The sequence below is a fragment of the Alexandromys fortis genome, unplaced genomic scaffold (assembly GCF_014885135.2).
Source record: "Alexandromys fortis isolate MF-2015 unplaced genomic scaffold, M_Fortis_MF-2015_v1.1 scaffold_239, whole genome shotgun sequence".
In the NCBI taxonomy this organism is placed as follows: domain Eukaryota; kingdom Metazoa; phylum Chordata; class Mammalia; order Rodentia; family Cricetidae; genus Alexandromys; species Alexandromys fortis.
In genome coordinates this window covers 1,451,022-1,475,336 of record NW_026068120.1, presented here as the reverse complement: position 1 = coordinate 1,475,336, position 24,315 = coordinate 1,451,022, and the positions used below count along the sequence as shown (strand labels likewise).

The following is a 24,315-nucleotide window of genomic DNA, read 5'->3' as shown; positions in this document are numbered from 1 at the left end:
TCTGTACACTGTGTCCATGCAGTGTCTGTGGGGGTCAGGAAGGAGGACAGCTTCCTTCCGTTTTATTCTATATGTATGGGTCTGTACACTGTGTCCGTGCAGTGTCTGTGGGGGTCAGCAGAGGGAATCAGATCTCCCGAGACTAGTACACAGATGACTGTGAGATGTGTGGCTGCTGGGAATTGAACCTGGGCCCTCTATAAGAGCATCCAGTGCTGCTAAGTGCTGAGCCATCTCTCCAGTCCTATAGAACTGGTTTTTTTTTTTCTATGCAGAGTGGTGCAGGAGAGAGAAAACTTCATCCAACATCCACTCTTCCTGCAGTTTGTTTAGCAAATATCATATGTCCCCAACCACAAGAAAATGTTCTTTAGGTTTCAAAGCTTCTGATCTTTTCCAACCTCTGGATGAGAGAGACAACACTTTAAAGTCGCCCTGACACTTCAAAGGTCAGCCTTGCTTGCTCGCTGGATCTCCTGTGCAGCTTGCAAAGAGGACTTAGCTTTGTGTGACTTCAGAGTGTTTATTCTGGTCCAGACGGCAACGCGGGGGCGCTGCTGCCAGCCTCACCGCAGTAACTGTTATCTTTAGTCTTTATTGTCCAGACACTGCTGGCTTGAAATAGGCCTTATCAGGGGCTCTGGCAGCTGATACCTTTGCTGACAGGAAGTGTATGGAACCCTGATGTGCAGGACTGACCTTGCATATCAAAAATATTTCCCATCTCACTCAGCTATCCAAAAATATAAACAAGGGTAGACTATCCCACTTCACCTGTGGACAGAAACCACTAGACAGAAAGTAATATCCTATTACACTGCTCTGACAAAAACCAATAATTTATGTAGAATGACATTTATCTGAAAGCATTTTTCAACAGTTAATCTTTAAAGTTTGTAAGAAACAGAATTAGACAGAATATATCCTTTTCCGATGTGCCTCCTGAATCCTGAGAAATGCTTATTATTCTTTCCCGTATATAACCCAATGGAGACTTAACGTGGAAAATACCGCAGAAGCACGAACTAAGTATACTAAAATAACCATCCTATTGCAAAGTAAGACTGAGCTTCTAAGCCAGCCCCCAGTAACAAGTGAACAGCGAGGAAGAGAGAGTTCTGCAAGGCTCAGTCCACTAGGCCCAATGTGGTGTCTGCAGCAAAGAACTGATCCAGGCTCCTGCACGCCCTCCCCCTCCCCCCGCATGGCTTTTACTGGGGTCAGGGGATTGATTCTGACCTCTATGCACCTCTGAAGAGGTCTCAGACTTCATAGTTTTCAAATGTTTCAGATTCCTTGTCTGGGAGCAAATGTGCTGTTCTGGACTCTCTCGCATTCCTGAGTGTCAAAGGAAAAGGGAGCACAAAGTACCTTGGCCCTTGCTAGAGTTAAAAGGAAGACTGGCGTGTCTCCGTTAGGATTAATGGTGTCACAATGGATCACCATTCATACAGTAGACTAAAGAATGGGACTAGAATTCCGATAGCATAGGAAACAGTTCCAAGAATTGACAAATGAAACTACACGAAATTAAAGTTTCTGTACAAAAAAAGAAACAACAAACAGGCTGCAGAATGAGGGAAAAAAATGTCCAGCTACACCTCAAACAAGGGGTTAATTCTTGAACATATAAAGGACCTCAGAAGTTAAAAACCAAAGAAGTAAAGCTGCTAATCAATCAACAAGTAATGATATGAACAGTTTTCAAAAGAACGACAAGTAGACACTAAACCACTATGGGGCACTAAGTGGGGAACCTGCCTAGCATCTATGAAGTCCTAGGTCCAATTCTCTGTAGCCATGAAAGGAAGTAAAATAAAACAACCCCCCATTAAACAAAAAATAGAAATAAACGGTCCTAAAGAAGTAGCATCAACTTTAAAATTACTTTTGCTTCAGAGAACAAGAAAAAAATTCTTTTGATGATAGTTATAAAAATCACCAAAAATGGCTACTACTCACTGAGCTGAGCCCCCTACTACAGTAGTGTCTTTATAGACAGACGGAGTAAGAGAAAAAAAGGGATGGAAGAGAACATTTCATACTCATCAAAGGAAAAATCCATCAAGATAAAGTCTGAATTCTGAACATCTATGCCCCAGATACAAGGGCACCCACATTTGTAAGAGAAATATTACAGAAACTTAAATCACAGATCGAGCCCCACATATAATAGTGTGAGACTTCAATATCCCACTCTTACCATTGGACAGGTCTGCCAGACAGAAGCTTAACAGAGAAATAGGGATTAACAGATGTCATGAATCAAATGGACCTAACAGACATTTACGGAACACTTCACGCAAACACAGACAATGTACCTTCTTCTCTGCACCTCATGTAACACTGACCACATGCTTGGTAACAAAGCAAATCTCAACAGATATAAAAGAAAATGGAATAACCCTCTGTATCTTATTGAATCAACAGGAGATAAAGTTTGAGTTCAACAACAACACAAATGACAGAAAGTCTACAAACTCATGGAAACTGAGCAACTCTCAACTGAATTACCACTGGGTCAAGGAAGAACAAAGAAATTAAAGACTTCCTACAATTCAATGAAAATGAATGCACAACATACCCAAACTTATAAGACACAGTGAAATCAATACTAATAGGAACATTCACAGCACTATGTGTCTGCATAGCGAATTTGGAGAAATCTCACACTAGCAATTTAACAGCACATCTCAAAGCTCTAGAACAAAAAGAAGCAAACACATCCAAGAGGAGTAGATGACAGGAAATAATTAAACTGAGGGCTGGAATCCCAACTCTTTGCTTTATTGATTCTTTGTATTTCTTTGTTGCTAGCAAAGAGTTGGGTTTTTTTTAGAAAATCAATAAGATTACAAACTCTCATCCAAACTAACTAAAAGGGAGGGAGGGAGGGAGGGAGGGAGGGAGGGAGAGAGAGAGAGAGAGAGAGAGAGAGAGAGAGAGAACATCCAAATTAATAAAATAAAAAAACAAAAGGGGACATAAAGACATAACAACAGTTGCCCTCCTATACACAGATAGTAACAGATTGAGAAAGAAATCAGGGAAACAACACCCTTTACAGTAGCCACAAATAATATAAAACATCTTGGGGTAGTCCTAACCAAGAAAGTAAAACACCTATATGACAAGAACTTCAAGTCTTTGAAGAAAGAAATGGATAAGATATCAGAAGATGGAAAGATCTCCCATGTTCATGGATCAGTAGGATTAACATAGTAAAAATGGCCATCTTACCAAAAGCAATCTACAAATTCAATGCAATCCCCATCAAAATTCAAACACAGTTCTTTACAGACCTTGAGAGAACATTATTCAACTTCATATGGGGAAAAAAAAAACAGAATAGCTAAAAACAATCCTGTATAATAAAGGAACCTCTGGAGGTATCACTATCCCTGATCTCAAACTCTATTATACAGCTATAATAATAAAAACAGCATGGTATTGGCTTAAAAACAGACTTGTGCACCCACACACTGAGACAATGGGGATGTTCTATTGGGAACTCACCAAGGCCAGCTGGCCTGGATCTGAAAAAGCCGGGGATAAAACCAGACTCACTGAACATAGTGGACAATGAGGACTACTGAGACCTCAAGAACAATGGCAATGGGTTTTTGATCCTACTGCACGAACTGGCTTTGTGGGAGCCTAGGCAGTTTGGATGCTCACCTTACTAGACCTGGATGGAGGTGGGTGGTCCTTGGACTTCGGACCCCTGATTGTTCTTGGGGCGGAGGGGGGGGGGGGCGGGGGTTGGGGGGGGGGGAGGGAAATGGGAGGCAGTGGCGGGGAAGAGTCAGAAAACCTTTAATAAGTAAATAAAAATTTAAAAAAAAAAACAGACTTGTGGACCAATGGAATCAAATCGAAGACCCCTAAGTAAATCCACATACCTATGGGCACTTGAGTTTTGATAAAGTAGTCAAAATTACACAATGGAAAAAAGAAAGTATCTTCAACAAATATTTGGCATAACTGGATGTTGGCATGTAGAGAAATGCAAATAGATCCATATCTATCGCCCTGTACAAAACTCAACTCCAAATGGATCAAAGACTTCAACATAAATCCAGGCACACTGAACCTTAAAGAAGAGAAAGCCGGAAGTAGCCTTGAACACATTAGCATAGGAGACAACTTCCTGAATAGAATACCAGTAGCACAGACACTGAGATCCACAATAAATGGGGCTTTCAGGGGTGGAGCAATGTCCCTCTGGTGGAGCCCACTCACGGTGGGCTTTTTCAAGGGCAGAGTCTAGACTAAGGCAACGCCAGGGGAGGGGTCTGCTGCTTGGCACCCTGAGGGCGGGGTCTGTAACAGGCGCAAGCCAGAGATTCTACACACTTTTCTCTGGAGACACAGTGATAGGCAAACATGGTGTGTGCTCACTCGTAAGAGGACATTAGCTGTAAAAAAGATCTAATGCCCTCTTCTGGTCTCTGTGGCACCAGGGGCTCATATGGTGCATAAGCATGTACAGACAAAACACTAAGACACTAAAATAAAATTAAAATAAAAAAATTTCATCTAACTAAATTGGGAAAATTAAGACATGGATGAATTTCTAGATTCATATGACATGCCAAAATTAAACCAAGATGAAATAAATAACTTACTATTTCCACAACCAGCAAAGTGACTGAAGCAGAAATAGTCTCCCAAATAAGGAACTTCAGAGAACTAATACAATCACTACTTACATAAAGTATAATATATAAGATCTAGATATATAACATAGATTAATCCATGAAATGGAAAAGGAAGGTCCCTGAGCTCTTTTTATGAACCCAGCATTTTACCCTCATTCAAAACCAGATAAAGACACCAAGCACAGATACAGATTATCAGCAATCTCCTGATGAACAGACAGATACAAAAATTCTCAACAAAATACTTACAAACTGAATCTGATATCGCATCCTAAAGATCCTTCACTGTGAACAGGTTGGCTTTACTTTATAGATGCAGAGATGGTTTGTCATCAATCAAGAAATGGAAATCGTCACATAAACAGACTCAAAGAAAATGATCATAATCATTTCAATAGATACAGAAAAGGCTTTTGACAAAAATCAAATATTCCCTCTCGATAAAAGCCATGGAGAGGCTAGGAATGGCGAGAGCATACATCAACATTATATGGATATATACAATACACTTATAGCCAACTCCACATTAAATGGAGAAAAACTACAAGTGTTCCCAATAAGATCAGGAATGAAACAGGATATTCCCTCTCTCCACTTCTATTTATTACAGTGCTTGATGTCTCAGCCTGAGCAGTATGTGAAAAAAATAAAGGGACAGAAATAGGAGAAAAAAAAACAAGGTATTCTTGCTTGTAGATGGTGCAAAACTCTGAAGACGGAACCAAAAAATTCTTAGCACTGATAAACTTTGTCAGTCAAATGGCAGGTTACAAAAATCAATACACAGAAGCTTTAGCTCTCTTATATGCCAACGACAAACATACAGACAAAGAAATCAGAAAAACAATCACAGTCATGGTAACCACAAAAAGTGACAACCAGGATAAACCCAACCAAGGAACAAAAGAGCCCTTACAATGGAAACTTTAAACACCAAAGAAATGGATTATGGAAGACTTTTCATGCTTAAGGATCGGAAGAATCAATAACATAAAAATGGCTATCCTATTAACGGTAGTCTGCAATTTCAACACAATTCCACTCAAAATTCATGTAGAAAATACAATCTAAAAATGTATATAAACGTATGAAAGAACAGAGATAACCCAAAGCAATACTGAACAAACTAATTACAGTGAGAGATGTCATATACTTTCTTCCAGATACAATGTCTTTATTACTTCATCTACACATCCTCTTGGACAAAACTAGATCCCTCTCCCCTTGGGAATTTCAGAAATCTAAACAGCTATCTAGATACGGTACTCAAAGAATAAAGACAGGGTTAGGTAGGAGCAAGAATAAAGGACAGCCAGTGATTAAGGCCCAAAGAAGGCTGGACAAGCTGTCTTTCTCAAGTTAGCTTCTTTCCTCTTATCAGTTCCCCCATACTTTGGCTTCAGCTACTGAGTAAACTGGCCCAGTCCCTCACCAGGGCAAAGCAGGAGAGCTGGTCCTGGTGGTTCAGGTGCAGGAGAGCAGGTGGGCTGATTGACTCAGCTACCATCCAGGCCCAGATCCAGGGTTTTGAGTTAGCCCACCCCAACATCAACCCCATCTATGACCTGCACATGAAAGGGACCAGTCCTGCAGAACAAAGTTGCATGATCTCCATGACACAGAGCAATTACAGGGTATCTGGGAGGAGTCCCAGTGAAGATCCAGTATGACAGCGTTGCAGAAGCCAGAGGCCTTGAACCAATCCAGTGGCCATTGCAGTGAGCATTTGCAAGTAAAGCTGTTTGGGCAAAAGGTTACACTGTGTGACACACCACAGCTTCCAAGGCAAGATTTTCTTTTTAACTTTCTTTTAATTTTTTTGTTTTCTTTTGGGAGGGCTTTACAAAGGCAGAGAGTGGATACAGAGGGATAGGGAGATGAGTGGGCTTGGGGTGCATGATGTGAAATTCATAAAGACTCAATAAAAGTTTAAAAAATATCAGAAAGAGCTAAAAAAAATGGCTTAATGATACAACTCAGAAAGCTGGAAAAACATTTTAGATCAGACCATATCCAGGACAACTTGTTATAGTATATAATAGTTTTGATGTATGTATGTAGAATACTCCTTTTACAAGTGTTTTGTTGAGTCTTTTCCAGACTGTGCTCCTCAGGGACATTGTTCTGTAATCTGTTTGGTTGCTGCTGTGTTTTTCCTGGTTTGGGCATCACAGTGACACTGGTTTCTTAGGAGTGATATGGAAGAGCTCTTGCTGTCTCTGTCCTTTAACAGTTTAAGAAGAGCCATCACAGTCAATAGCAAGAAACAATAAAATGTAGAGCAGAAACTCATGAAGTTGAAATAAAGAAATAACACACACACACACAAATAAGGACTGTAAGAGCTGGTTCTTGAAGATAGACAAGACTGATAGGCCCTTGTCCCAACTAATGAAAGAGAGAGGTGACCAAAATTAACACAGTTAGAAATGAACAGGGAAATATGAAAACAATCACCAAAAAAGACAAATATCTAGGTTCAGCCAATCTACCAAAATTAAACCAAGAAGTCAACAACCCAGACAGACCCATAAAAATGGAGGAAATTGAAACAGTAATAAAAAGCCTTCCAACGAAAACAAGAGAAGAAGTTCAGGGCGAGATGGATTCACAGCGAATTTGAGCAGAGAAGGCGTACAGTGACAATGGCAAAGACGAGGGAACAGCTGACAACACACGCCGCAGGGGATGTGGGGAAGGGGCCCTCATTCTGCACTGCTGCAGACACTACAGAAACCAGCGCAGGAGTCATCCCAGAGCTGAACTACCACTGAGGCAGCTATAAACACGCCTTGGCATATGGATATCCTACCCCACAGACAAGTATTTACTCACTGTGATGCTATTCGCAAAAGCACTGGAAATGACCTAGATGTCCTCCGGCCTATGAATGGGCACTGAAAAGGTAGCACACATACACACTGGAGTACTACTCAGATGTAGAGGAAATGAAATCAGCAACTTTGTAGGTAAGGGATGGAACCAGAAAAGATCAGATGAGGTAGCCCAGACCCAGAAAGAAAAATGTTCACATGTTTTCTGTCACTGGGGGCTCCCAGATCCAGTTTTCAGATGTAGTACGTAGTCTGGAACAGTTGCAGAAACTGGGACAGTAAAACAGGACCATGGGCAGGACGGGGTGTTAGGGTGCAGTAGGGAGCAGCGGGAGGACGATGTGAACAGGAAAACAGGAAAGGGGGTCTTTACAGAGGGTGAGTGGGGAGCAGAAAGGAGAATAGTGAGCTACAATCGGTCTGAAAGGAGAAATCGGGAAGGAGGGAGGTAAAATATCAGTATGGATGGCCGAAAGAGACACAGGAATCATACTATTAACTACTTACCGTAAAACAAAGGTCTATAACATGTAATTCAGGGTATAAATACACATAAAAAGTTTTAATGAACTTTTCTCATCTGAGCTGATAGCTTTTTCTTCAAGAATCAAAGACCACCTAACAAAATCTCCAACAGAAGACATGAGAATCCTCCTTGAGTTGACCAAGGCTGCCTGAGAGATGCTCCTGCATACGGCCTATTGTTGCCCTTCACTACCCTTGTTGTGTAGAAGGTAACTCCCTATCTACAGCTAAAGACATCATGCACTTCAGAAACAGGGTCCAGAGACCCCTGAACTGGATGATCTGAATGAACCTTCCCTGAGGACTGGCTTTCATGGTACCAGAAAGTACCATGTACTTTCGGAAGAGAGGGGCTACAAAGTCCTAATCAGCTGTGATGCCCATGAACCACATCAATGACAGCATGACACAATAACCCTACAGCAGCAGTAGAGGCACACACACCTTGGTAGTAACCAACATCTCTCTAACTAGACTAAGTCTGGTCAACAAGAGGGAAAACATGCCTGCTACTGGCAACCCAGCCCATTACCCAGGGCTAGTGCAGTCATGGGTCTTGGAGAAGAACCTACAACCACCACTTTACTAAAGCAGCACAGTTCTTAACAACAATCTAGCAACATTTGTCTTTCCACCCACAGACAGCTGTAGTCTTCACTCCTCATGAAGGAAACTCTCTTTGCAACAGATGGAGACCACTACAGAAAACTGCAACCAATCGAAATATAGTCATGATCTCAGTACCAATGGGTGTGTTAATAAAACACTCCAGCATCTAAAAGTCAGGGAACATTGTGGAATAGGGTGAGGAAAGATTGTAAGAGCCAGAGGATCAAGGAGTTTGTTCTGAGATTGTGTTTCTAGTAATAACAGAAGCTACACCCATAAATCCTCATCAACATGACTGTCTAAACATGAGCTGAACAAGGACAACAACAGACATGCCAACAAGGATGTGGGGAATTCAAAGGCTTTAACCACACAGAAAGAACTACAAGCAACTAAAACATGGGAGCAGGAAAAACATTCTTCCAGGGAAGAGCATACCCAACTGATAACCCAACACCAGTCAGCCCTGAAAACATACTTAAAGTAACATTATACAGACAGAGTGGGTTGGTAGAAACATGCATATACATATGCAACGACAAGTATTAAAAAAGAGGCCATTAATTTGAAAGAGGACAAGGAGGAGTATTTAGAGAAAAGGAAAGGTAGAAATGTTATAAAGTTTATAAAAATATTTTATATAAAATATTATATTAAAAAATGTAAAGGCTTTACGTGGGCATGGCTTTAAGAGGGTTTAAATAGTTAGGGAAAGGAACACTGAGGTTTCATAATATCTTTTTAAAAATTATCTGTTTCTTTTTTTGAAAAAGGATGCTTATGGAGAAATATGGCCATACTACCTATTTATTTTTTGATGTTAAATAACCAACTTCTACAAACCAAGTATGCAAGTAATCATCTGCAGCAGCTACAGATATGGGGTACATGGTGCAGCAGCTACAGACATGGGGTGCAGCAGCTACAGACATGGGGTGCAGCAGCTACAGACATGGGGTGCAGCAGCTACAGACATGGGGTACAGCAGCTACAGACATGGGGTACAGAGTGCATCAGCTATAGACATGGGGTACAGGGTGCAGCAGCCACAGACATGGGGTGCAGAGTGTACAGCTATCACTTTCTTCATGGGAACACTCTCATGAGGGCTGGTTTGTAACTACAGCATAATGTCCCTCAGTTGAATGACATGTCAATAATCACCTGCTAGCTCAGTACTCAGTTGTCTCCCTTTACTGATTTGGATTTTACCACTGCTAGTCGAGTAACATCTTCTCAATGTAACTTTCCTGCTACTACTGTGTTTTTCATCTTCAATCCATTTCTGACTCGGTGGGTTTCACATGGGACACCAGCTAATTTGGCTGACAGAAAAGAAAAACTAGTTCCTCCCTATCACTCCCAGTGATTGCAACCTGTCCTTAGACAATGTTCCCAGCCTCTGTTTGATGATTTTCTACTACTGCCCACTTCACACGCCGAGGGTTCCCGCAGCCTAAGGGACTGTGCATGCTAAGTGAGACTCTACCCTGAGCCCCAGCCCTTCGCTCTTGTCAGAACTCATCACTGCCCCATCCTCTACATATTTCATTTGTGTACGCATTCTGTTCAAATGTTTATGGCGACTCTTTGTCACTGTGCCTTATTTTACTATTTCATTCAAGCAGAGATTGAGAAAAATTATTATTAATTCTTTGTATAATCCCCAGTAGTGAACATAATACTTTAAATAAAAGTAATATTTGATACTGTATTGGCAGGTTTTATGTCAGCTTAACAAGCTAGAGTCACTGGAGAGGAGGGAACCTCAACTGAGAAAATGCCTCCATAGGATCAGGCTGTAGGCAAGCCTGTAGGGCATTTTCTTAATTAGTGATTGATGGGGGAGGACCCAGTCCACTGTGAGTGGTGCCATCCCTGGGCTGGTGGTCCTGGGTTCTATGAGAAAGCAGGTTGAGCAACCCAGTAAGCAGCCCTTCCATAGCCTCTGCATCAGCTCCCGCCTCCAGGTTCCTGCCCTGATTGCCTTCTATGATAAACAATGACGTGGAAGTGTAAGCCAAATAAACCCTTTCCTCCCCAACTTGCTTATGGTCATCGTGTTTCATCCCAGCATTTATCTGACTAAGACAGATAAATATTAGTGATTAACTAGACAGAAATATCATACTAAATTTCCCCAGTTACCACCTAAGCAGAGTCCAAAATAGCATACATTTTTTTATTTCTCTTTGGGTGCCTAATTTGATTACACCTTCGACCTGAAGGGGTGGGTGGGGGCACAAGGTGGCATTACCTTAGGCATCCAGTGACATTGTAGAATATATCAAAATCCAGCAAGCCATTTGCCTTGGGGTAGTCTCCTTCGGGCCACCCCGAGAAGGGGATGACGACACTCTCTGTCAGGGTGAGCAAGGCTTCTGTTATCATGAGATGCTTGAGCTTGTCGTTAGAGGACAAGTTCCAGAGCAGACCTAGGAAAACAGCAACAATGAGAACAGTGCTCAACACTCAAGACCAGGCCGCCAGCTTCAGGACTATGAATGGGTAAAGAAGGGAGCAGGGTGCGAGCGTGTTTGGAGCTCAGACGATGCTAACAGAAATGGATGCCTAAGAATGATTATTGTGTAATATGCAAAATCATGCGGGTTCAAATAATCAGGAGTGCTAATGGAATAGTGTAAATTTGAAACATCCCCCACAGGATCATGTTTTGAAGCTCACCTCCCTTTTCGGGAGGCTGGCTGAAGGAAGTAGGTCACTGGGGCAGGTCATTAGTAGATTATTATCTCTTGCTCCTTCCTTGCTCAGTGTTTTCCACCATGTGAAGAAGCAGCTCCATGACTCCATTCCCATCACGATGGACTATACCTCTTGATGCTCTGAGCCCAAATAAACTCCCTTAAGTTACTTTTGTTTGCCATATAAGAAAAGTAACCAATGCATATTGAAGCTTTTATTGCTATTTATTTTACAGAGCCTACCACCAAGCTGACCTCACTGTGTGATAACATACTCTGGGTTCACAACATGGAGCTGAGAAATAGCTGTCCTGTAACTACTATTTCAGTGGTTTAAAGGATTTTTTTTTTCTTTCCATGAAACAGAGGGGGTCAAGCAATGTTCCTAACGGCTGCTCCTCGCTATCTGTGAACTTGACCCACTATTTTCTGCCCCATTCAGGGAAGGAGTACTGCAGAATGTTCTGTTCCACTGCGGGAGCTGATCAATACTCCAGGTAATGCCTGTGAGTGCTCTCAGGGATGGGATCTGTACCCTTTGCTAAACGCCCTTTATACGTCTTTTAGAGCTCAGCAGTGGGAGACAAGAGCACTGCATCTTATCTCTCCACAGGTTACGGTCAACTGCGATTTTCACTTTCCCCTCCATGCTATTATTGAAGGGAAAGGTTGGCTAGTCAACCAGGAAAAAATTAAAATAATAAAATACCAGGTTATTCAGCGCATTTACACATAGAAACTGGGACTTGGTGCTGAAAGACAACAGAAAATCACATATACATGTAAGATTTTAAAAAAATGTAGCTCTGATACCCAAATACTTCTCCGTGGGGGAATTCCACTGTTTGCTGTGACAATGGTTCTGCCCATGTGTTACACTGTGTCATTGTTTTGCTTCCCAACAGTTTGCTCCAACTCACTACCATCCAGGAAAAGGCACAGGGAGGCCCGAAAAGAGAAGGGTGATTCTTCCTGTCCTGTCTTATCCTCCTCCCTCCTCCCAGTCAGTAATCCCTACTTCTTAAATGCACTGCACGGAAAGCACAGATAGACAGGGTATCCACTTTACGACAGGTGATACAATCTCCTTTGATTTTAATGATTGAATTAATGGTCTACGTAGTTAAAGCTTTATAATTATTTAATATGATGTATCCAATCAATTAAAATACATTAGGCCTAAGGTTTCAGGCTTAAACAGTTTCCTTTGGTTGTGTATAATAGCTAATCCTTGAAACAGCAACCAGATTTTCACGCAGTCTACACATAGCTTCCATTAGAAATGGTCACGGTAGGACTGATGTCTGCTGAGAACAGGATTTCTGGACTGCAGGAAGTCTTTTCCTGATCAAACTAGTATATGGGGTTAGTCGGGAGCAGTGTCTCAGCCGTGGGTGCTGCAATACAATGGCTCCGTCCCTCTCACTTCATCTTAAGAGGCCCTGGAAGGGGACAGAGGGAATAAAGCTCAGAAGGCATTGGAGACAATGTAAAGGCAGGCCTGACGCTGAGTTTTGGTTACTAAGCTACGGAAGAAAAGAGGAGAGAAACAGGAGAGAAAGTGAGAGAGAAGGGCGGGGTGGCAGGGGAGCGCAGATGAACCCAACTTCCTTGAGTTCAAAATAAGCAAACAAATCAGCAAGCTTCTCTGCCTGCCAGTGGCTTGAAAATCTCACACACAATGAAGTTTCCTCTTTCTACAAAGAACCACACAAAGCACTCATCTTACATAAAAACCAAAGAGGATTACTTTCAACAAGGGAACGGAATTTTCCTTTAACAGTCAATATATATTCTTTCTAGCTTGACATGCTACATTATTTCTACAGACATATATAATTTAGGAAGTCTTGGTGTAATTGAAAATTTAAGGTAGGATAATGCATCACTAGGTCATGGCCACCAAATTTCTGGATGACATGACACCAGAGAAAAGTGTTCTTTGGAGATACAGTTATGCACATACCCGTCCGGACATGCTCACACAAACTCAGCAATCAACTAGAAACAGGGTAAGTACTTAGCACAAAGCTTAAAGATGTTCGGGCCACTATACACAGGGATTCTTGCTGCAGTCACTGAAGAAAGGCTGAATTAAATGGATGAACACCCTCTGTGGGTACAGGAGGCAAAGCCAGAATCACCAGCTGAAATTTTAAGGAGAGAAATTTTGGGGGACCACTCTGTAGAAACCAGAAAGACCCACTTAAAAGATCCAGCTTTAGAACTGGGATTGGTAAAAAATTAGCTCACTTCTTCCTCAAACGTTAAGGATTTTTATCCCTTGGTTATTGTTAGACTGGAAGTTTGTGAAGAGGACAGACCTGAATCTGGGCCACACTCCAGACTTACTGCACCAGAATCTCAAAATGGATTACAGGAATTCATGTTCTCAATGTAAGTTCCTGGGGGCGCACATCTATATTAAACATTCTATGAGACTGATTAAGATTTCAGTGACGGTGGTGAGTTGGGAGCCAAATTATCTCGAGTAATCTTTAGTCCCTATAATAGCCTGTTATTAACTATTGCAGATGGCCTAAAACCCCAGAGGCTTAGTTAAAATCCTTCTGGAGTATACAAATAGACCCCAGCTTCTACCAACTCAAAAGACTAAAATGCCATCAGATAGTATCTAAGATTTCCACAGATTTCTTCACTTAGCTTTAACCTACCTACCTGATGTTTGCACCAATGTATTTAATTAATAGCTTCATATATGGCGTATTGTTCTGTTACTATCAAAGTTCCATGAAATCATTACCACGTTGGAGCATTTGAGTAACATAAATCTGGGTCCCAGGACATGTCAGAGAAAACTTCCTTTGGGAGGGAGCCATTCTTTTGTGTAGATAACTAAGAAAATTTTTCTAGCTGGGCTGTGGTGGTGCACACCTTTAATTCCAGTACTCTGGGGGCAGAGGCAGGGAAATCTCTGATTCAAGGCCAGTCTGGTCTATAAAGTGAGTTCCAGGACAGCCAGGGCTACACAGTGAAATCTTGTCTTGGGAAACAAAACAAAAACAAAAAGAAGAAAGGAAGAGAGGGAGGGAGGGAGGGAGGGAGGGAGGGAGGGAGGGAGGAAGGAAGGAAGGAAGGAAGGAAGGAAGGAAGGAAGGAAGGAAGGAAGGAAGGAAGGAAAGAAAAAAAAAGGAACATTTCTTGCTGGATCTGATGGCACTTGCTTATAATCCTAACACTGATAAGAATGAGGCAAACATTTAAGGCCCAGGCAGGGCTACCTGTCACACCTACAGAAGCAACATGCATCCTTAAAACCCCAAAATTCTGTCACTAGGAAACCAATGACCTAATGAGAGCAGGGCCAATAAAGGGAAGAGTCACATCCAGGTTTTACTATGTAGCTGTGTCTATGTTAGAGTAACAGTTTCTTCCTGAGGCCTAGAAAGCACTTATTTAGTTGTTCTAGAGCCAAAGAACAATCTGTATCAAACGCCAAAGTTCAGTTCAATTAATACTTAATTAAATGCCCTCCTGTAGGGAGGTCTGGCCTGCACTCCACCATTATGTGCAGGTACCCGCTAAGGCCTGGATGGTTTCTATAGCACCAGCATCACAGAATGCGCTTTGACTTTAGCCTTCTTCCATCTGCACAAGAAAAGGATGGTTTAATGGATTATTTTCCTTGTCCAGTTTTCCCTGCTACTATGTTTCCAAACCCAATCACTGGTTTTCAGGTTTCCTTTATGTGACCAGGAGCTGCTCCCACCTCCTCCTTCCCTAGTCACGGCCACTTTGCCAAGAGTAACTGTCATTCTCCTTCAAAACTCCACTAAGGCCCTTACTTCCCTTTAAAGGTCCACAATGAGACAGCCTCCTCCAAAGAGTCTTCTCTGACCATGAAGAGAATATGCTTGATTTTCCTAAAGTTCATTGCTGCCTGAAGAAATGCTGGGTTCTGAAAGGAAAGTTTGGTCTTTTAGCACACAGAGTCTCTGTTCTAGTTGAGTAGATGGAGAAACCAAACAGTTCCCCAGTTCCAGGCACAGTGCCCAACATTGAAGGTGTGCTCTGAATGTGGGCTGAACGAAAGCATCACTGCTACGTTCTGCAGATATTTTCATGGAGGTGACGGATGTGAGAGGCATCCTGTAGGGGACACACTGCATGTCGGCAGCAGGGCAGCTTGGTGCCACCCTTCATACCGTCTATACTGTTAATATATCAAAGTAAGAGCTAGGTATCCCTAGGTCAGCAGAGTTAAAAAAATACATAAAAATAGAATATTTTAAGTAGAATATATTGGTAAAATTTTATAGAAAAAAAATGAAGAGATTTGTCTAGCCGCAAACTTATCAAGCATGAACAGGGTGTAGGTTCAAGCCCTGATAGTAAGAAAAAGAAAAGGATTTGCCAGCACACTGGTAACTATTATTATTAATTCTTAAAACCTTTTGATAACTTCATTCTTTGAGCCACAGAATCTTTGACAGAATAACTGAGGTTTAATGCCTCACAATAGCTCAAAATTGAAAATCTTCTAGGTGATAACTACATTTCAAAATCTTTTGAGTTATGAAGGCTGCAGTAAGCAGAGTCCAGATAAGAGAAAGACAGGAAAAATGGCTCTTTGCATTTTGAGCAGTTAGAACAGTGAACATTTCTGTACCTCTCCAGGGCACTCCTCTCACAGATCCAGAAAGCGATTGTTGCATAAACACTGGGAGGACATGCTTCTCATTTTCCTTTAGAAAGTTTGAGATACCTGGGGTAACATCCCATCCCCCTCATTCTCAAACCAGAGCTGCCGAGGAGTGAAGTTGAGTAGAATTTCCACACAGTCAATCTCGTCAACTGCTTTAAAAACATTTAGTCATAGGTGTACAGAGTTTCTAATGAAAATATTAAGCAAAAGCTTCATAATACTTTCTCCTTCAGAAGAAAGGAGCTCTGGTTCTGGATATAGGCCACAGTAGCGTGGATCAATGACCCTATTCATCATGTGCTCTGGGAAACCTAAGAAAAACACACGACAGAAAGCACCTGGCTGGGCACTGCCTTGCTGGACTCTTACTGGCTAGCAGGAAATACCTGTTATTTGCTTTTTTGTCTCCAAGTCTCTGGTTTGCTTCAGCACCTGGAGTAGGCGAGGTACTCCATTCAGCTCAGCTACCTCCAACTTGTTGTCATTGTCTTCAAAAACCAAGTTCCTCAAGGCCCCACACACAGCCCGCTGGACATCTTCATTCTGGACCTTGAGCAGCTGCAGCAGCTTAGGGATGCCTCGGAGCTGATTAACCTAGGGATGAATAAATGGATATATCCCTCTTAGGAATTTCGACATTCAATATCTTAGGGACAGATGTTCGCTGATTCTAATTCTTATTAGTCAACAACTATATGTAGCCCAATATGAGACTCGTATTGTACCTGTCCGATAGGATAATCTGTCAGTGAGCTTGAAGAAGAATGGTTAAGTAACAAAGGATGGGTAAAGGGCTAAGTAGAGAGAAAAGAATTTGTTACTGATGACTGGAAAGCAATAAACACAGGATAACCTCAGATCTGGAGATGAGGAAAGTTGGATGAAAGAATGCAAAATTTCACAAATTACATGAGTACATTTTTCCAGAATAAAGTTTTATACTTGATGAAAATGAATAGGAATTACCATCAATGGTAGAAAAAATGCTTTTATTACGGCAATGTTAGCAGTCTTGAAACCTACCTCCAAACCTAAGTTACCATCAACTGCTTGGAGAACTTAAAAGAATGACATAAGCTACGTGAGAATTTTAAGTAAAAATTTTATACCCTTTAATGTGTTATTTAAAAACATTTCTTCTACCTATACATGCAAAGAGGAACATGCTGGCTACTAAGAAGAGAGCCACAGCTAGGAAGGGAAGAGCAAAATAGACCACACAGCTTAGTATGCTAGTGCACACCTTAGTGCACTACAGCATGTACCCGGAACACGTGTGCTTCACTAGTGCACACCTTAGTCCACTACAGCATGTACCCAGAACACGTGTGCCTCACTAGTGCACACCTTAGTCCACTACAGCACACCTGGAACACGTGTGCCTCACTAGCGGAAGCAGAAGGCTAGCAAGCTACAAAATGAGACCCAGTCTCAAAACAAAATAAAACCAAGAACAACAAACAAAGATAAAATGGAAATAAATGAATTAGATTCACAGATCATGGCAGATGAAAAAATCTGCAAGTGAACAATGTCCACTGGAGCAGTAATTTGGTATTTTAGGCTGCAAATACCATAAGAGAAATCAAAAGGCAGACGCGTCATCTGGACGGCCGGCTTGTGGTCTGACAGTGTCCTCTCATCACTGCCTCCATTTACATCTGACTGTTAAATGTTCAAGTTGGCCACGGGGTTTAGGGCAGATCGTGCTCATTTGCATCATCCCAGTGTGGTTGCTCTTAGGAAGCCAGCTCTCATGACTGACCCTGGGTACACAGGTACCTGAACGGCCAGTTCTCCCACAACAATCCACCAAGATGTCATTGTCATTCTTAGCATCTTTGTCTCAAACACAAGGGCACTCAAGTGTAAAACAAACATCACTAAAGTTTTAATCACACATAGATAGTGGAAGAGTTCAATACCCCACTCTCACCAATACACACGTCATTCAGACAAAACCTAAACAGAAATGCTGGAGCTAGCTGACTTTATAAACCAAATGGACCTAATAGATATTTACAGAACAGTTCACCCAAACATAAAAGAATAAATATACCTTCTTCTCAGCACTTCATGGAACTTTCTCCAAAACTGACCACATACACATACAAAAAAGAAAAAAAAGAAAGAAAAAAAAAGAAAAAAGTTGAAATAACACCCTGCATCAAATCTGACCAGCACAGATTTAAGCTGGATATCAACAACAACAGAAAGAATACAAACTCATTAAAACTGAACACCTCAATACTGAAAGAAAATAGGTCAAGGCAGAAATTAAGAAAAAAATTAGAAACATTTTAAGAATTGCATGAAAATGCATATAAAACATACCCAAACTTATGGACAAAATGAAAACAGTTCTAATCTAAGAGGTAAGTTCATAGCACTAAGTGCCTACATAAAAAATTGGAGAGTTCTCATATTAGTAAGCAAAACTCTAGAAATAACAGACAAAAGGAGTGGAAAGCAAGAAATAAACTCAGGAGGACTGAAATCAATAAAATAGGAACAAACAAACAAAATACAGATGATCAATGAAACAAAGTGCTGGTTTTTTGAGAAAATCAATTGAGATTGACAAACCCTTAGCCAAACTAACTAAAAGGCAGAGAGAGAAGATCCAAGTTAACAAAGTTGGAGACAAAGAGCAGGGCATTAATAACAGACAGGGAGGAAACCAGAGATCCAAGGACATACGTTAAAGGCCTGTACTCCTAATAGAAAAATCAAATAGAAATGGACAGTTTTCCTGATTTATATCACTTACCAAAGTTACAGTAATATCAGATAAGCAACTTTAACGGTTCTATACCTCCCAGTGAAATAAAGCAGTAATAAAAAGTTTTCCAACCAAAACAAACAAACAAACAAAACAAACAATCCCAGGGCCAGATGGTTTTAGTAAAGAATTCTACCAAACTTTCAAGGAAGAATTAAAGCCAATACTTCTCTAATTAGTCTACAAAATATAAAGAATATACAAAGAATTCTACAAAACTCTACAGAATGGACATTGCCCAATTCATTTTATGAGTCCACAGTTACTCTGATTGCTCAACCACATAAAGACTCAAAAAAAAAAAAGAAAGATAATTACAGAGCGATTTCCCTTATGAATACAGGCACAAAAATTCTCAATAAAATATTTGCAAACCAAATCTAAGAACACATCAAAAAGATCATAAATTGATAAATGTAACCCACGATATAAACAAAGAAAAAAAACAAATGACCATCTCATTAGGTGCAAAAAAGGCATAAGGAAAAATGAAACACTCCTTCATGATGAAAGTCCTGGATAGATTAGGGATACAAGGGCCATAGCTAAACATAATAAAGGCAATTTATAAAAAGCCTATAGTTATCATCAATGTAAGTAGTGAGAAACTTGAAGAATTTCCACTAAAATCAGGAACAAAACAAGTTTGTGCACTCTCTCCATACCTTGTCAGTATAGTACTTGAAGTTCTAGTTTTATTGCTAGAGCCATAAAAGAACTGAAGGAGATCAAGGTGATATAAAGTAGAAAGGAAGAAATTAACGTATTTTATTTTCAGATAATGATAGTATACAGAAGTGGTCCTAAAAATTCCACTGGGAAACTCCTACAGCTGATAAACACTTTGGGCAAAGTAGCTGGATACAAAATTAACACACAAAATTCAGTAGCTCTCCTCCCATATAACAATAACAAACATAATGAGAAAGAAATCAGGAAACACCTTCCATAATAACCTTAAAAATATAAATATCTTGAGGGTAACTCTAACCAAACAAGAGAAGAGTCTTGTATGATAAATATTTTAAGACACTGAAGAAAGAAATTGAAAAAGACTTCAGAAAATGGAAAGATCTCCCATGCTCATGGACCAGTAGACTTTATATAGTAAAAATGGTCATGCTACCAAAAGCAATGTAAAGATTCATTGAAATCCCCCTCAAGATTCCAAAGCATTTTTTCATAGAACTTAAAAGGGCAATTTTCAGCTTCATGTGGAAACACAAAAAGGCCAGGTTGGCTAAAATAATTCTGAAAAATGAAAGAACTGCTGGAATTATCACATGCCCAATCTCAAATTTTACTGCAGAGTTACAGCGATAAAAACAGCATGATACTGGCAAAGAAACAGACATGTTGATGAACTCAATTGTACTGAAGACCCAAAAATAAGTCCACATGCCTATGGACACCTGATGTTTGATAAAGAAGCCATAGATACACCCTGGGAAAAAAGACACCATCTTCAAAAACTACTGCTGGTCAAACTGGATGGCTGCATACAGAAAACTCCAAATAAATCAATACTTATCACCCTGCACAAAATTCAACTCCAAATGGATCAAAGATCTCAACCTAAGACCACATACACTGAATTGGATAGAAGAGAAATTGAGGAATAGTCTTGATCGCAGGGCACAGGAAAAGACTTTCTGCACAGAACACCATCAGCACAGGTACTAAGCACAACAATTAACAAATAGGAACTCATGACGCACAGAAAAGCTTCTGTAAAGCAATGGACACTATCATTTGAACAAATGGCAGGCCACCAAATGGGAAAAGATTTGTACTACATATATATTGCAATGAGTCTTTCTCTGTCCTGCTAGCCAGCTCCCAAATATATATTAATATCATTTATATGTGGGTGCTGGCTGTTAAATCTTCAATAAGCAGGCTGTAATTCCTATAACCACAGAAGTTAGGTATAGATTAAGGGAGTAGGGGTCAGGATGGATCTCCCCAGGAGTAGGAAATAGAATAGATATGGATGGATGGGTGTGGGTGGGTACTGGAACAGGAGGATCAAAGAGGATAGGGGAGGGAAGAGGGGGGAGAAAGAGAATATGGAGAGGGAAAGCTAAAACTAAGTGCCATTCTAGGGGTCGTATGAAAACCTAACAAGTAGAAGCTTCCTAAAATATAGACATAAAGTCATCCTAAATGAAATTGCCAAATAACAGGGAGACAGAGCTCCAACTGGACATCTCTCATCACCACATGAAGCTTCCAGTGCCACGAGTAGGTTACATCTCATTGTATTTGTCTTAGCAAGGCTTACTATTGCTGTGATGAAGCCCCATAAACAAAAGCAAGTTGGGGAAGAAAGGGCTTATTTCACCCACAGTTCCATATAACAGTTCACAATCAAAGGTGGGGAGGGCAAGAACTCAAGCAGGACAGGAACTGGAGGCAGGAGCTGATTCAGAGGCCAAGGAGGGGTGCCGCTTACTGACTTGCTTACTATAGTTTGCTCAGCCTGCTTTCCTATGGTACCACCATAACCCAGGACTATGGTACCACCCACAGAGGGCTGGGCCCACTGACATCAATCAGTAATTAAGAAAATGCCCTACAGGCTTGCCTACAACCTGATCCTATGAAGCTGTTTTCTCAACTGAGGTCCCCTCCTCTCAGTGACTGTGGCTGTGTCAACTGACATAAAACTATTCAGCACAGCGTTCCTGGCCAAAGGGATGCCGCGAGAACGCTCTAACAACCCCGGCTATGGAAATGCATATTTAACGCTCTCCACAAATTGACAGTGAGGCCTTATCGCTGAGGACAACACCTCACAACTCACTAAACACGGGGAAGTCAGGGTACCTACCTAGAACCTTCACCCATACTGAGTAGCCTTTATGATACTGGGAGGTACTGTGCACACTACCAGAGAGAAAGGTAAACCAGTCCAGCCACAAACCCTGCGATCTACATTATATGCTGGCATGATAGTGGGCCAAAGCTTGTGGGGGTAACCAACCAAGACCTGATTTGATTTAAGGCCAAGAACCTGAGACTAGATAGGCCAGGGACCTAGGGGAAAATCAAAAACTACTGTTCTGCTAAAGGAACACAGCAATAAAGTTGAGTCCTAATGACATTCTACTATACTCATAGATCAGTGCAGCATACGATCTCCCTAAATTCCCTATGTCAGCAAGAATGAGCTTGGTTTCTGATCTTCCTGTCATCGTCCCGAGTGCTAGGATTAAAGTGTGCACCAGCACTCCTGACTTGTACAGTGTTGGGCTGCGTGTGCATTAGAAGCACAGTACTGGCTTTGGTGTGCAGGGTCAGCACACCGCCGACGGCTTGCTGGATTTGACATGGGGGATAGCGGATACTCACCTTTTTCCGGGCTTCGGACTTTTGGAAGCTCTCATGCTGTATAAACGTGGCTGCAGCAGAAATCCTGGGCAGTGGTACGCGGTCTGCGTCAAGCATATTCACAGCTCTCTCCAAGGTCATCTCCACGTCTGCATTCCTAAACAAAGAGCCGCAGACTTGGTGAGAAAGCTAACCGTGCCCTCTTGAGTGTCCAGAAGTGACTAGAATCAGCAACAGCTACAACATCTGCACTCTAACTTCTCCTTCGCCTAAGAAACGTCAGCACCGGAAAGCAGAGGGTATCAGGAACTAGTGGCGGAATTTCTCTACTTCTCCTTAGACTGGTCTCTGGGATGTTGCAGAAGAGAGAGACAAAGAGATGCAACTCTCTAAGATAAATAGGGTGATAGTTATAAAAAAAAATGTCCTGGTCCCCTTCTCTCCGCCACGGTAACGGAGTTATCTGGGGGCGTGATGTGCAATCTCTCCTTTATTAATGGCATGTGAGGTGACGTCATGTCGTTGGGCAGAGAGAGGCTCCTTTATTGAAGACATGACTTCTGAAACAGCAACCCCGACTGACTCACAGAGCAACACTTTGCTCTCCTTTTAATTCCTGCTGGGAAGACAGGCTAAGATGGACATGGCTGCATCTAATTCATTCCAAGTAAAACACCAAAGACATCCCGGGAGGTTGTTTTCTAACATCTGCTAGTTTATAAGTTCAGTGCAGAGGTGAGGCAGTGACCACAGTGAGCAGTGTCCCTGTGTGGTAGGGGTGTGCTGAGGTGAGGCAGTGACCACTGTGAGCAGCGTCCCTGTGTGGTAGGGGTGTGCAGAGGTGAGGCAGTGACCACAGTGAGCAGTGTGGGGCAGGTCACGAGGTGTCCACTGTGAGTGGTGTCTGTGTAGAGGTGAGTGTGCAGAGGTGAAGCAATGTAATATATTTTCTGTAACATATTTTTATACACAGAAGTTCAGAATATGCCACCTCAAAGTCTAAAGTTTTGGCTGCTGTTTATGTCTAGCTGAGCAGCATATCATGAGTATAAAGGTATTTAAAGAAAAGCAGAACACTGCTGGCCTCTATATTGAGACTTATATAATGACCTCATATTTGAAAATATACTTCAGGAGACAATTATAATCAGTTTAAGAAAAGGGGGAGGGCAGGCCAGAGCTAGGGTTCAGCCTGTCATGCACACAGCCCTGTGTTCAATCCCCATTACTAGTGTGGTAGCACAAACCTATAATCCCCAGTACTTGGGAGGTAGAGGCAGAAGGAGCAGAAGTTTCAGGCCAGTTGGGCTACCAAATGACACTTCTGGAGGCCCACAGAATGTCCTGTGGGACCTGATCGATGGGTACAGAGCTAGGTGGGAGATCAGAAAGAACAGCTGTCCCCTGGCTCCTGTCTTCTAAACCAGGACCTCAAAAAGTGAGTCCTTCAGCTTCAGTTATGACTCTCGGTGTCATTCGGCTGAGGTGAGAGCTTGACGATAGCATGCTCCCATGGCTTCCATGGCAACACACAGACAGAAAATAACAAACACAGCAGTAAGAACATAAAATGCTATTGGTCAGACTAAGAGTCACTTTAGAAAGTACCCGCTCATTTTCTGTGTGTGGAATGTCCAACTTACATTCCTGCCACAGTTTGCCCCAGTCTGGCTCTCCTGACATAGCATATGGTTACATTTCTGAAGTCATCAAGCTGCTGCAAGTGTTCTCAAAAGAAGGGGAAAATCACCCGGCTGCCCAAGGTGTGGCAAGAACGCTGCTGTGAAACATGACTCATTCCTATTAGAGCAAAGGTCAGAGACGGACACTTCCGAGAGCACAGCAATAGTCTAAGCTGAAGCAATAAAGCAAGCCTTCAACCGGGAAGATAATAGGAAGAAGCAGGTAGAAAGGAGATGGGGAGGCGTGAATCCTCAGCAGCCCTAGCTGCTGTCTGTCTGCGTGGCATGCTCAACGGAAATAAAAGTAGGGACAAGGAAGGTGGCAAACAATCTGGTTGTCATTACATAACAAAAGAACAATTGCCGGGCGGTGGTGGCACACACCTTTAATCCCAGCACTAGGGAGGCAGAGGCAGGCGGATCTCTGTGAGTTCGAGACCAGCCTGGTCTACAAGAGCCTAGTTCCAGGACAGGCTCCAAAACCACAGAGAAACCTTGTCTCGAAAAACCAAAAAAAAAAA

At 41.7% G+C, this 24,315-nt stretch overlaps 1 protein-coding gene across 2 annotated transcripts in view; it reads right to left on the bottom strand.

The window, feature by feature from the left end:
- Pkp2 (plakophilin 2) overlaps positions 1-24,315 on the bottom strand; it is an 83,573-nt gene that overhangs the window by 18,906 nt on the left and 40,352 nt on the right. For both annotated transcript variants that reach the window (XM_050125119.1, XM_050125117.1), the window contains exons 4-6: positions 22,134-22,269; positions 16,384-16,591; positions 10,887-11,064 (exon numbers count right to left, since the gene is read on the bottom strand). In XM_050125119.1, the coding sequence (XP_049981076.1) occupies positions 10,887-11,064; positions 16,384-16,591; positions 22,134-22,269 (522 nt within the window). The remainder of the gene's footprint in view (positions 1-10,886; positions 11,065-16,383; positions 16,592-22,133; positions 22,270-24,315) is intronic.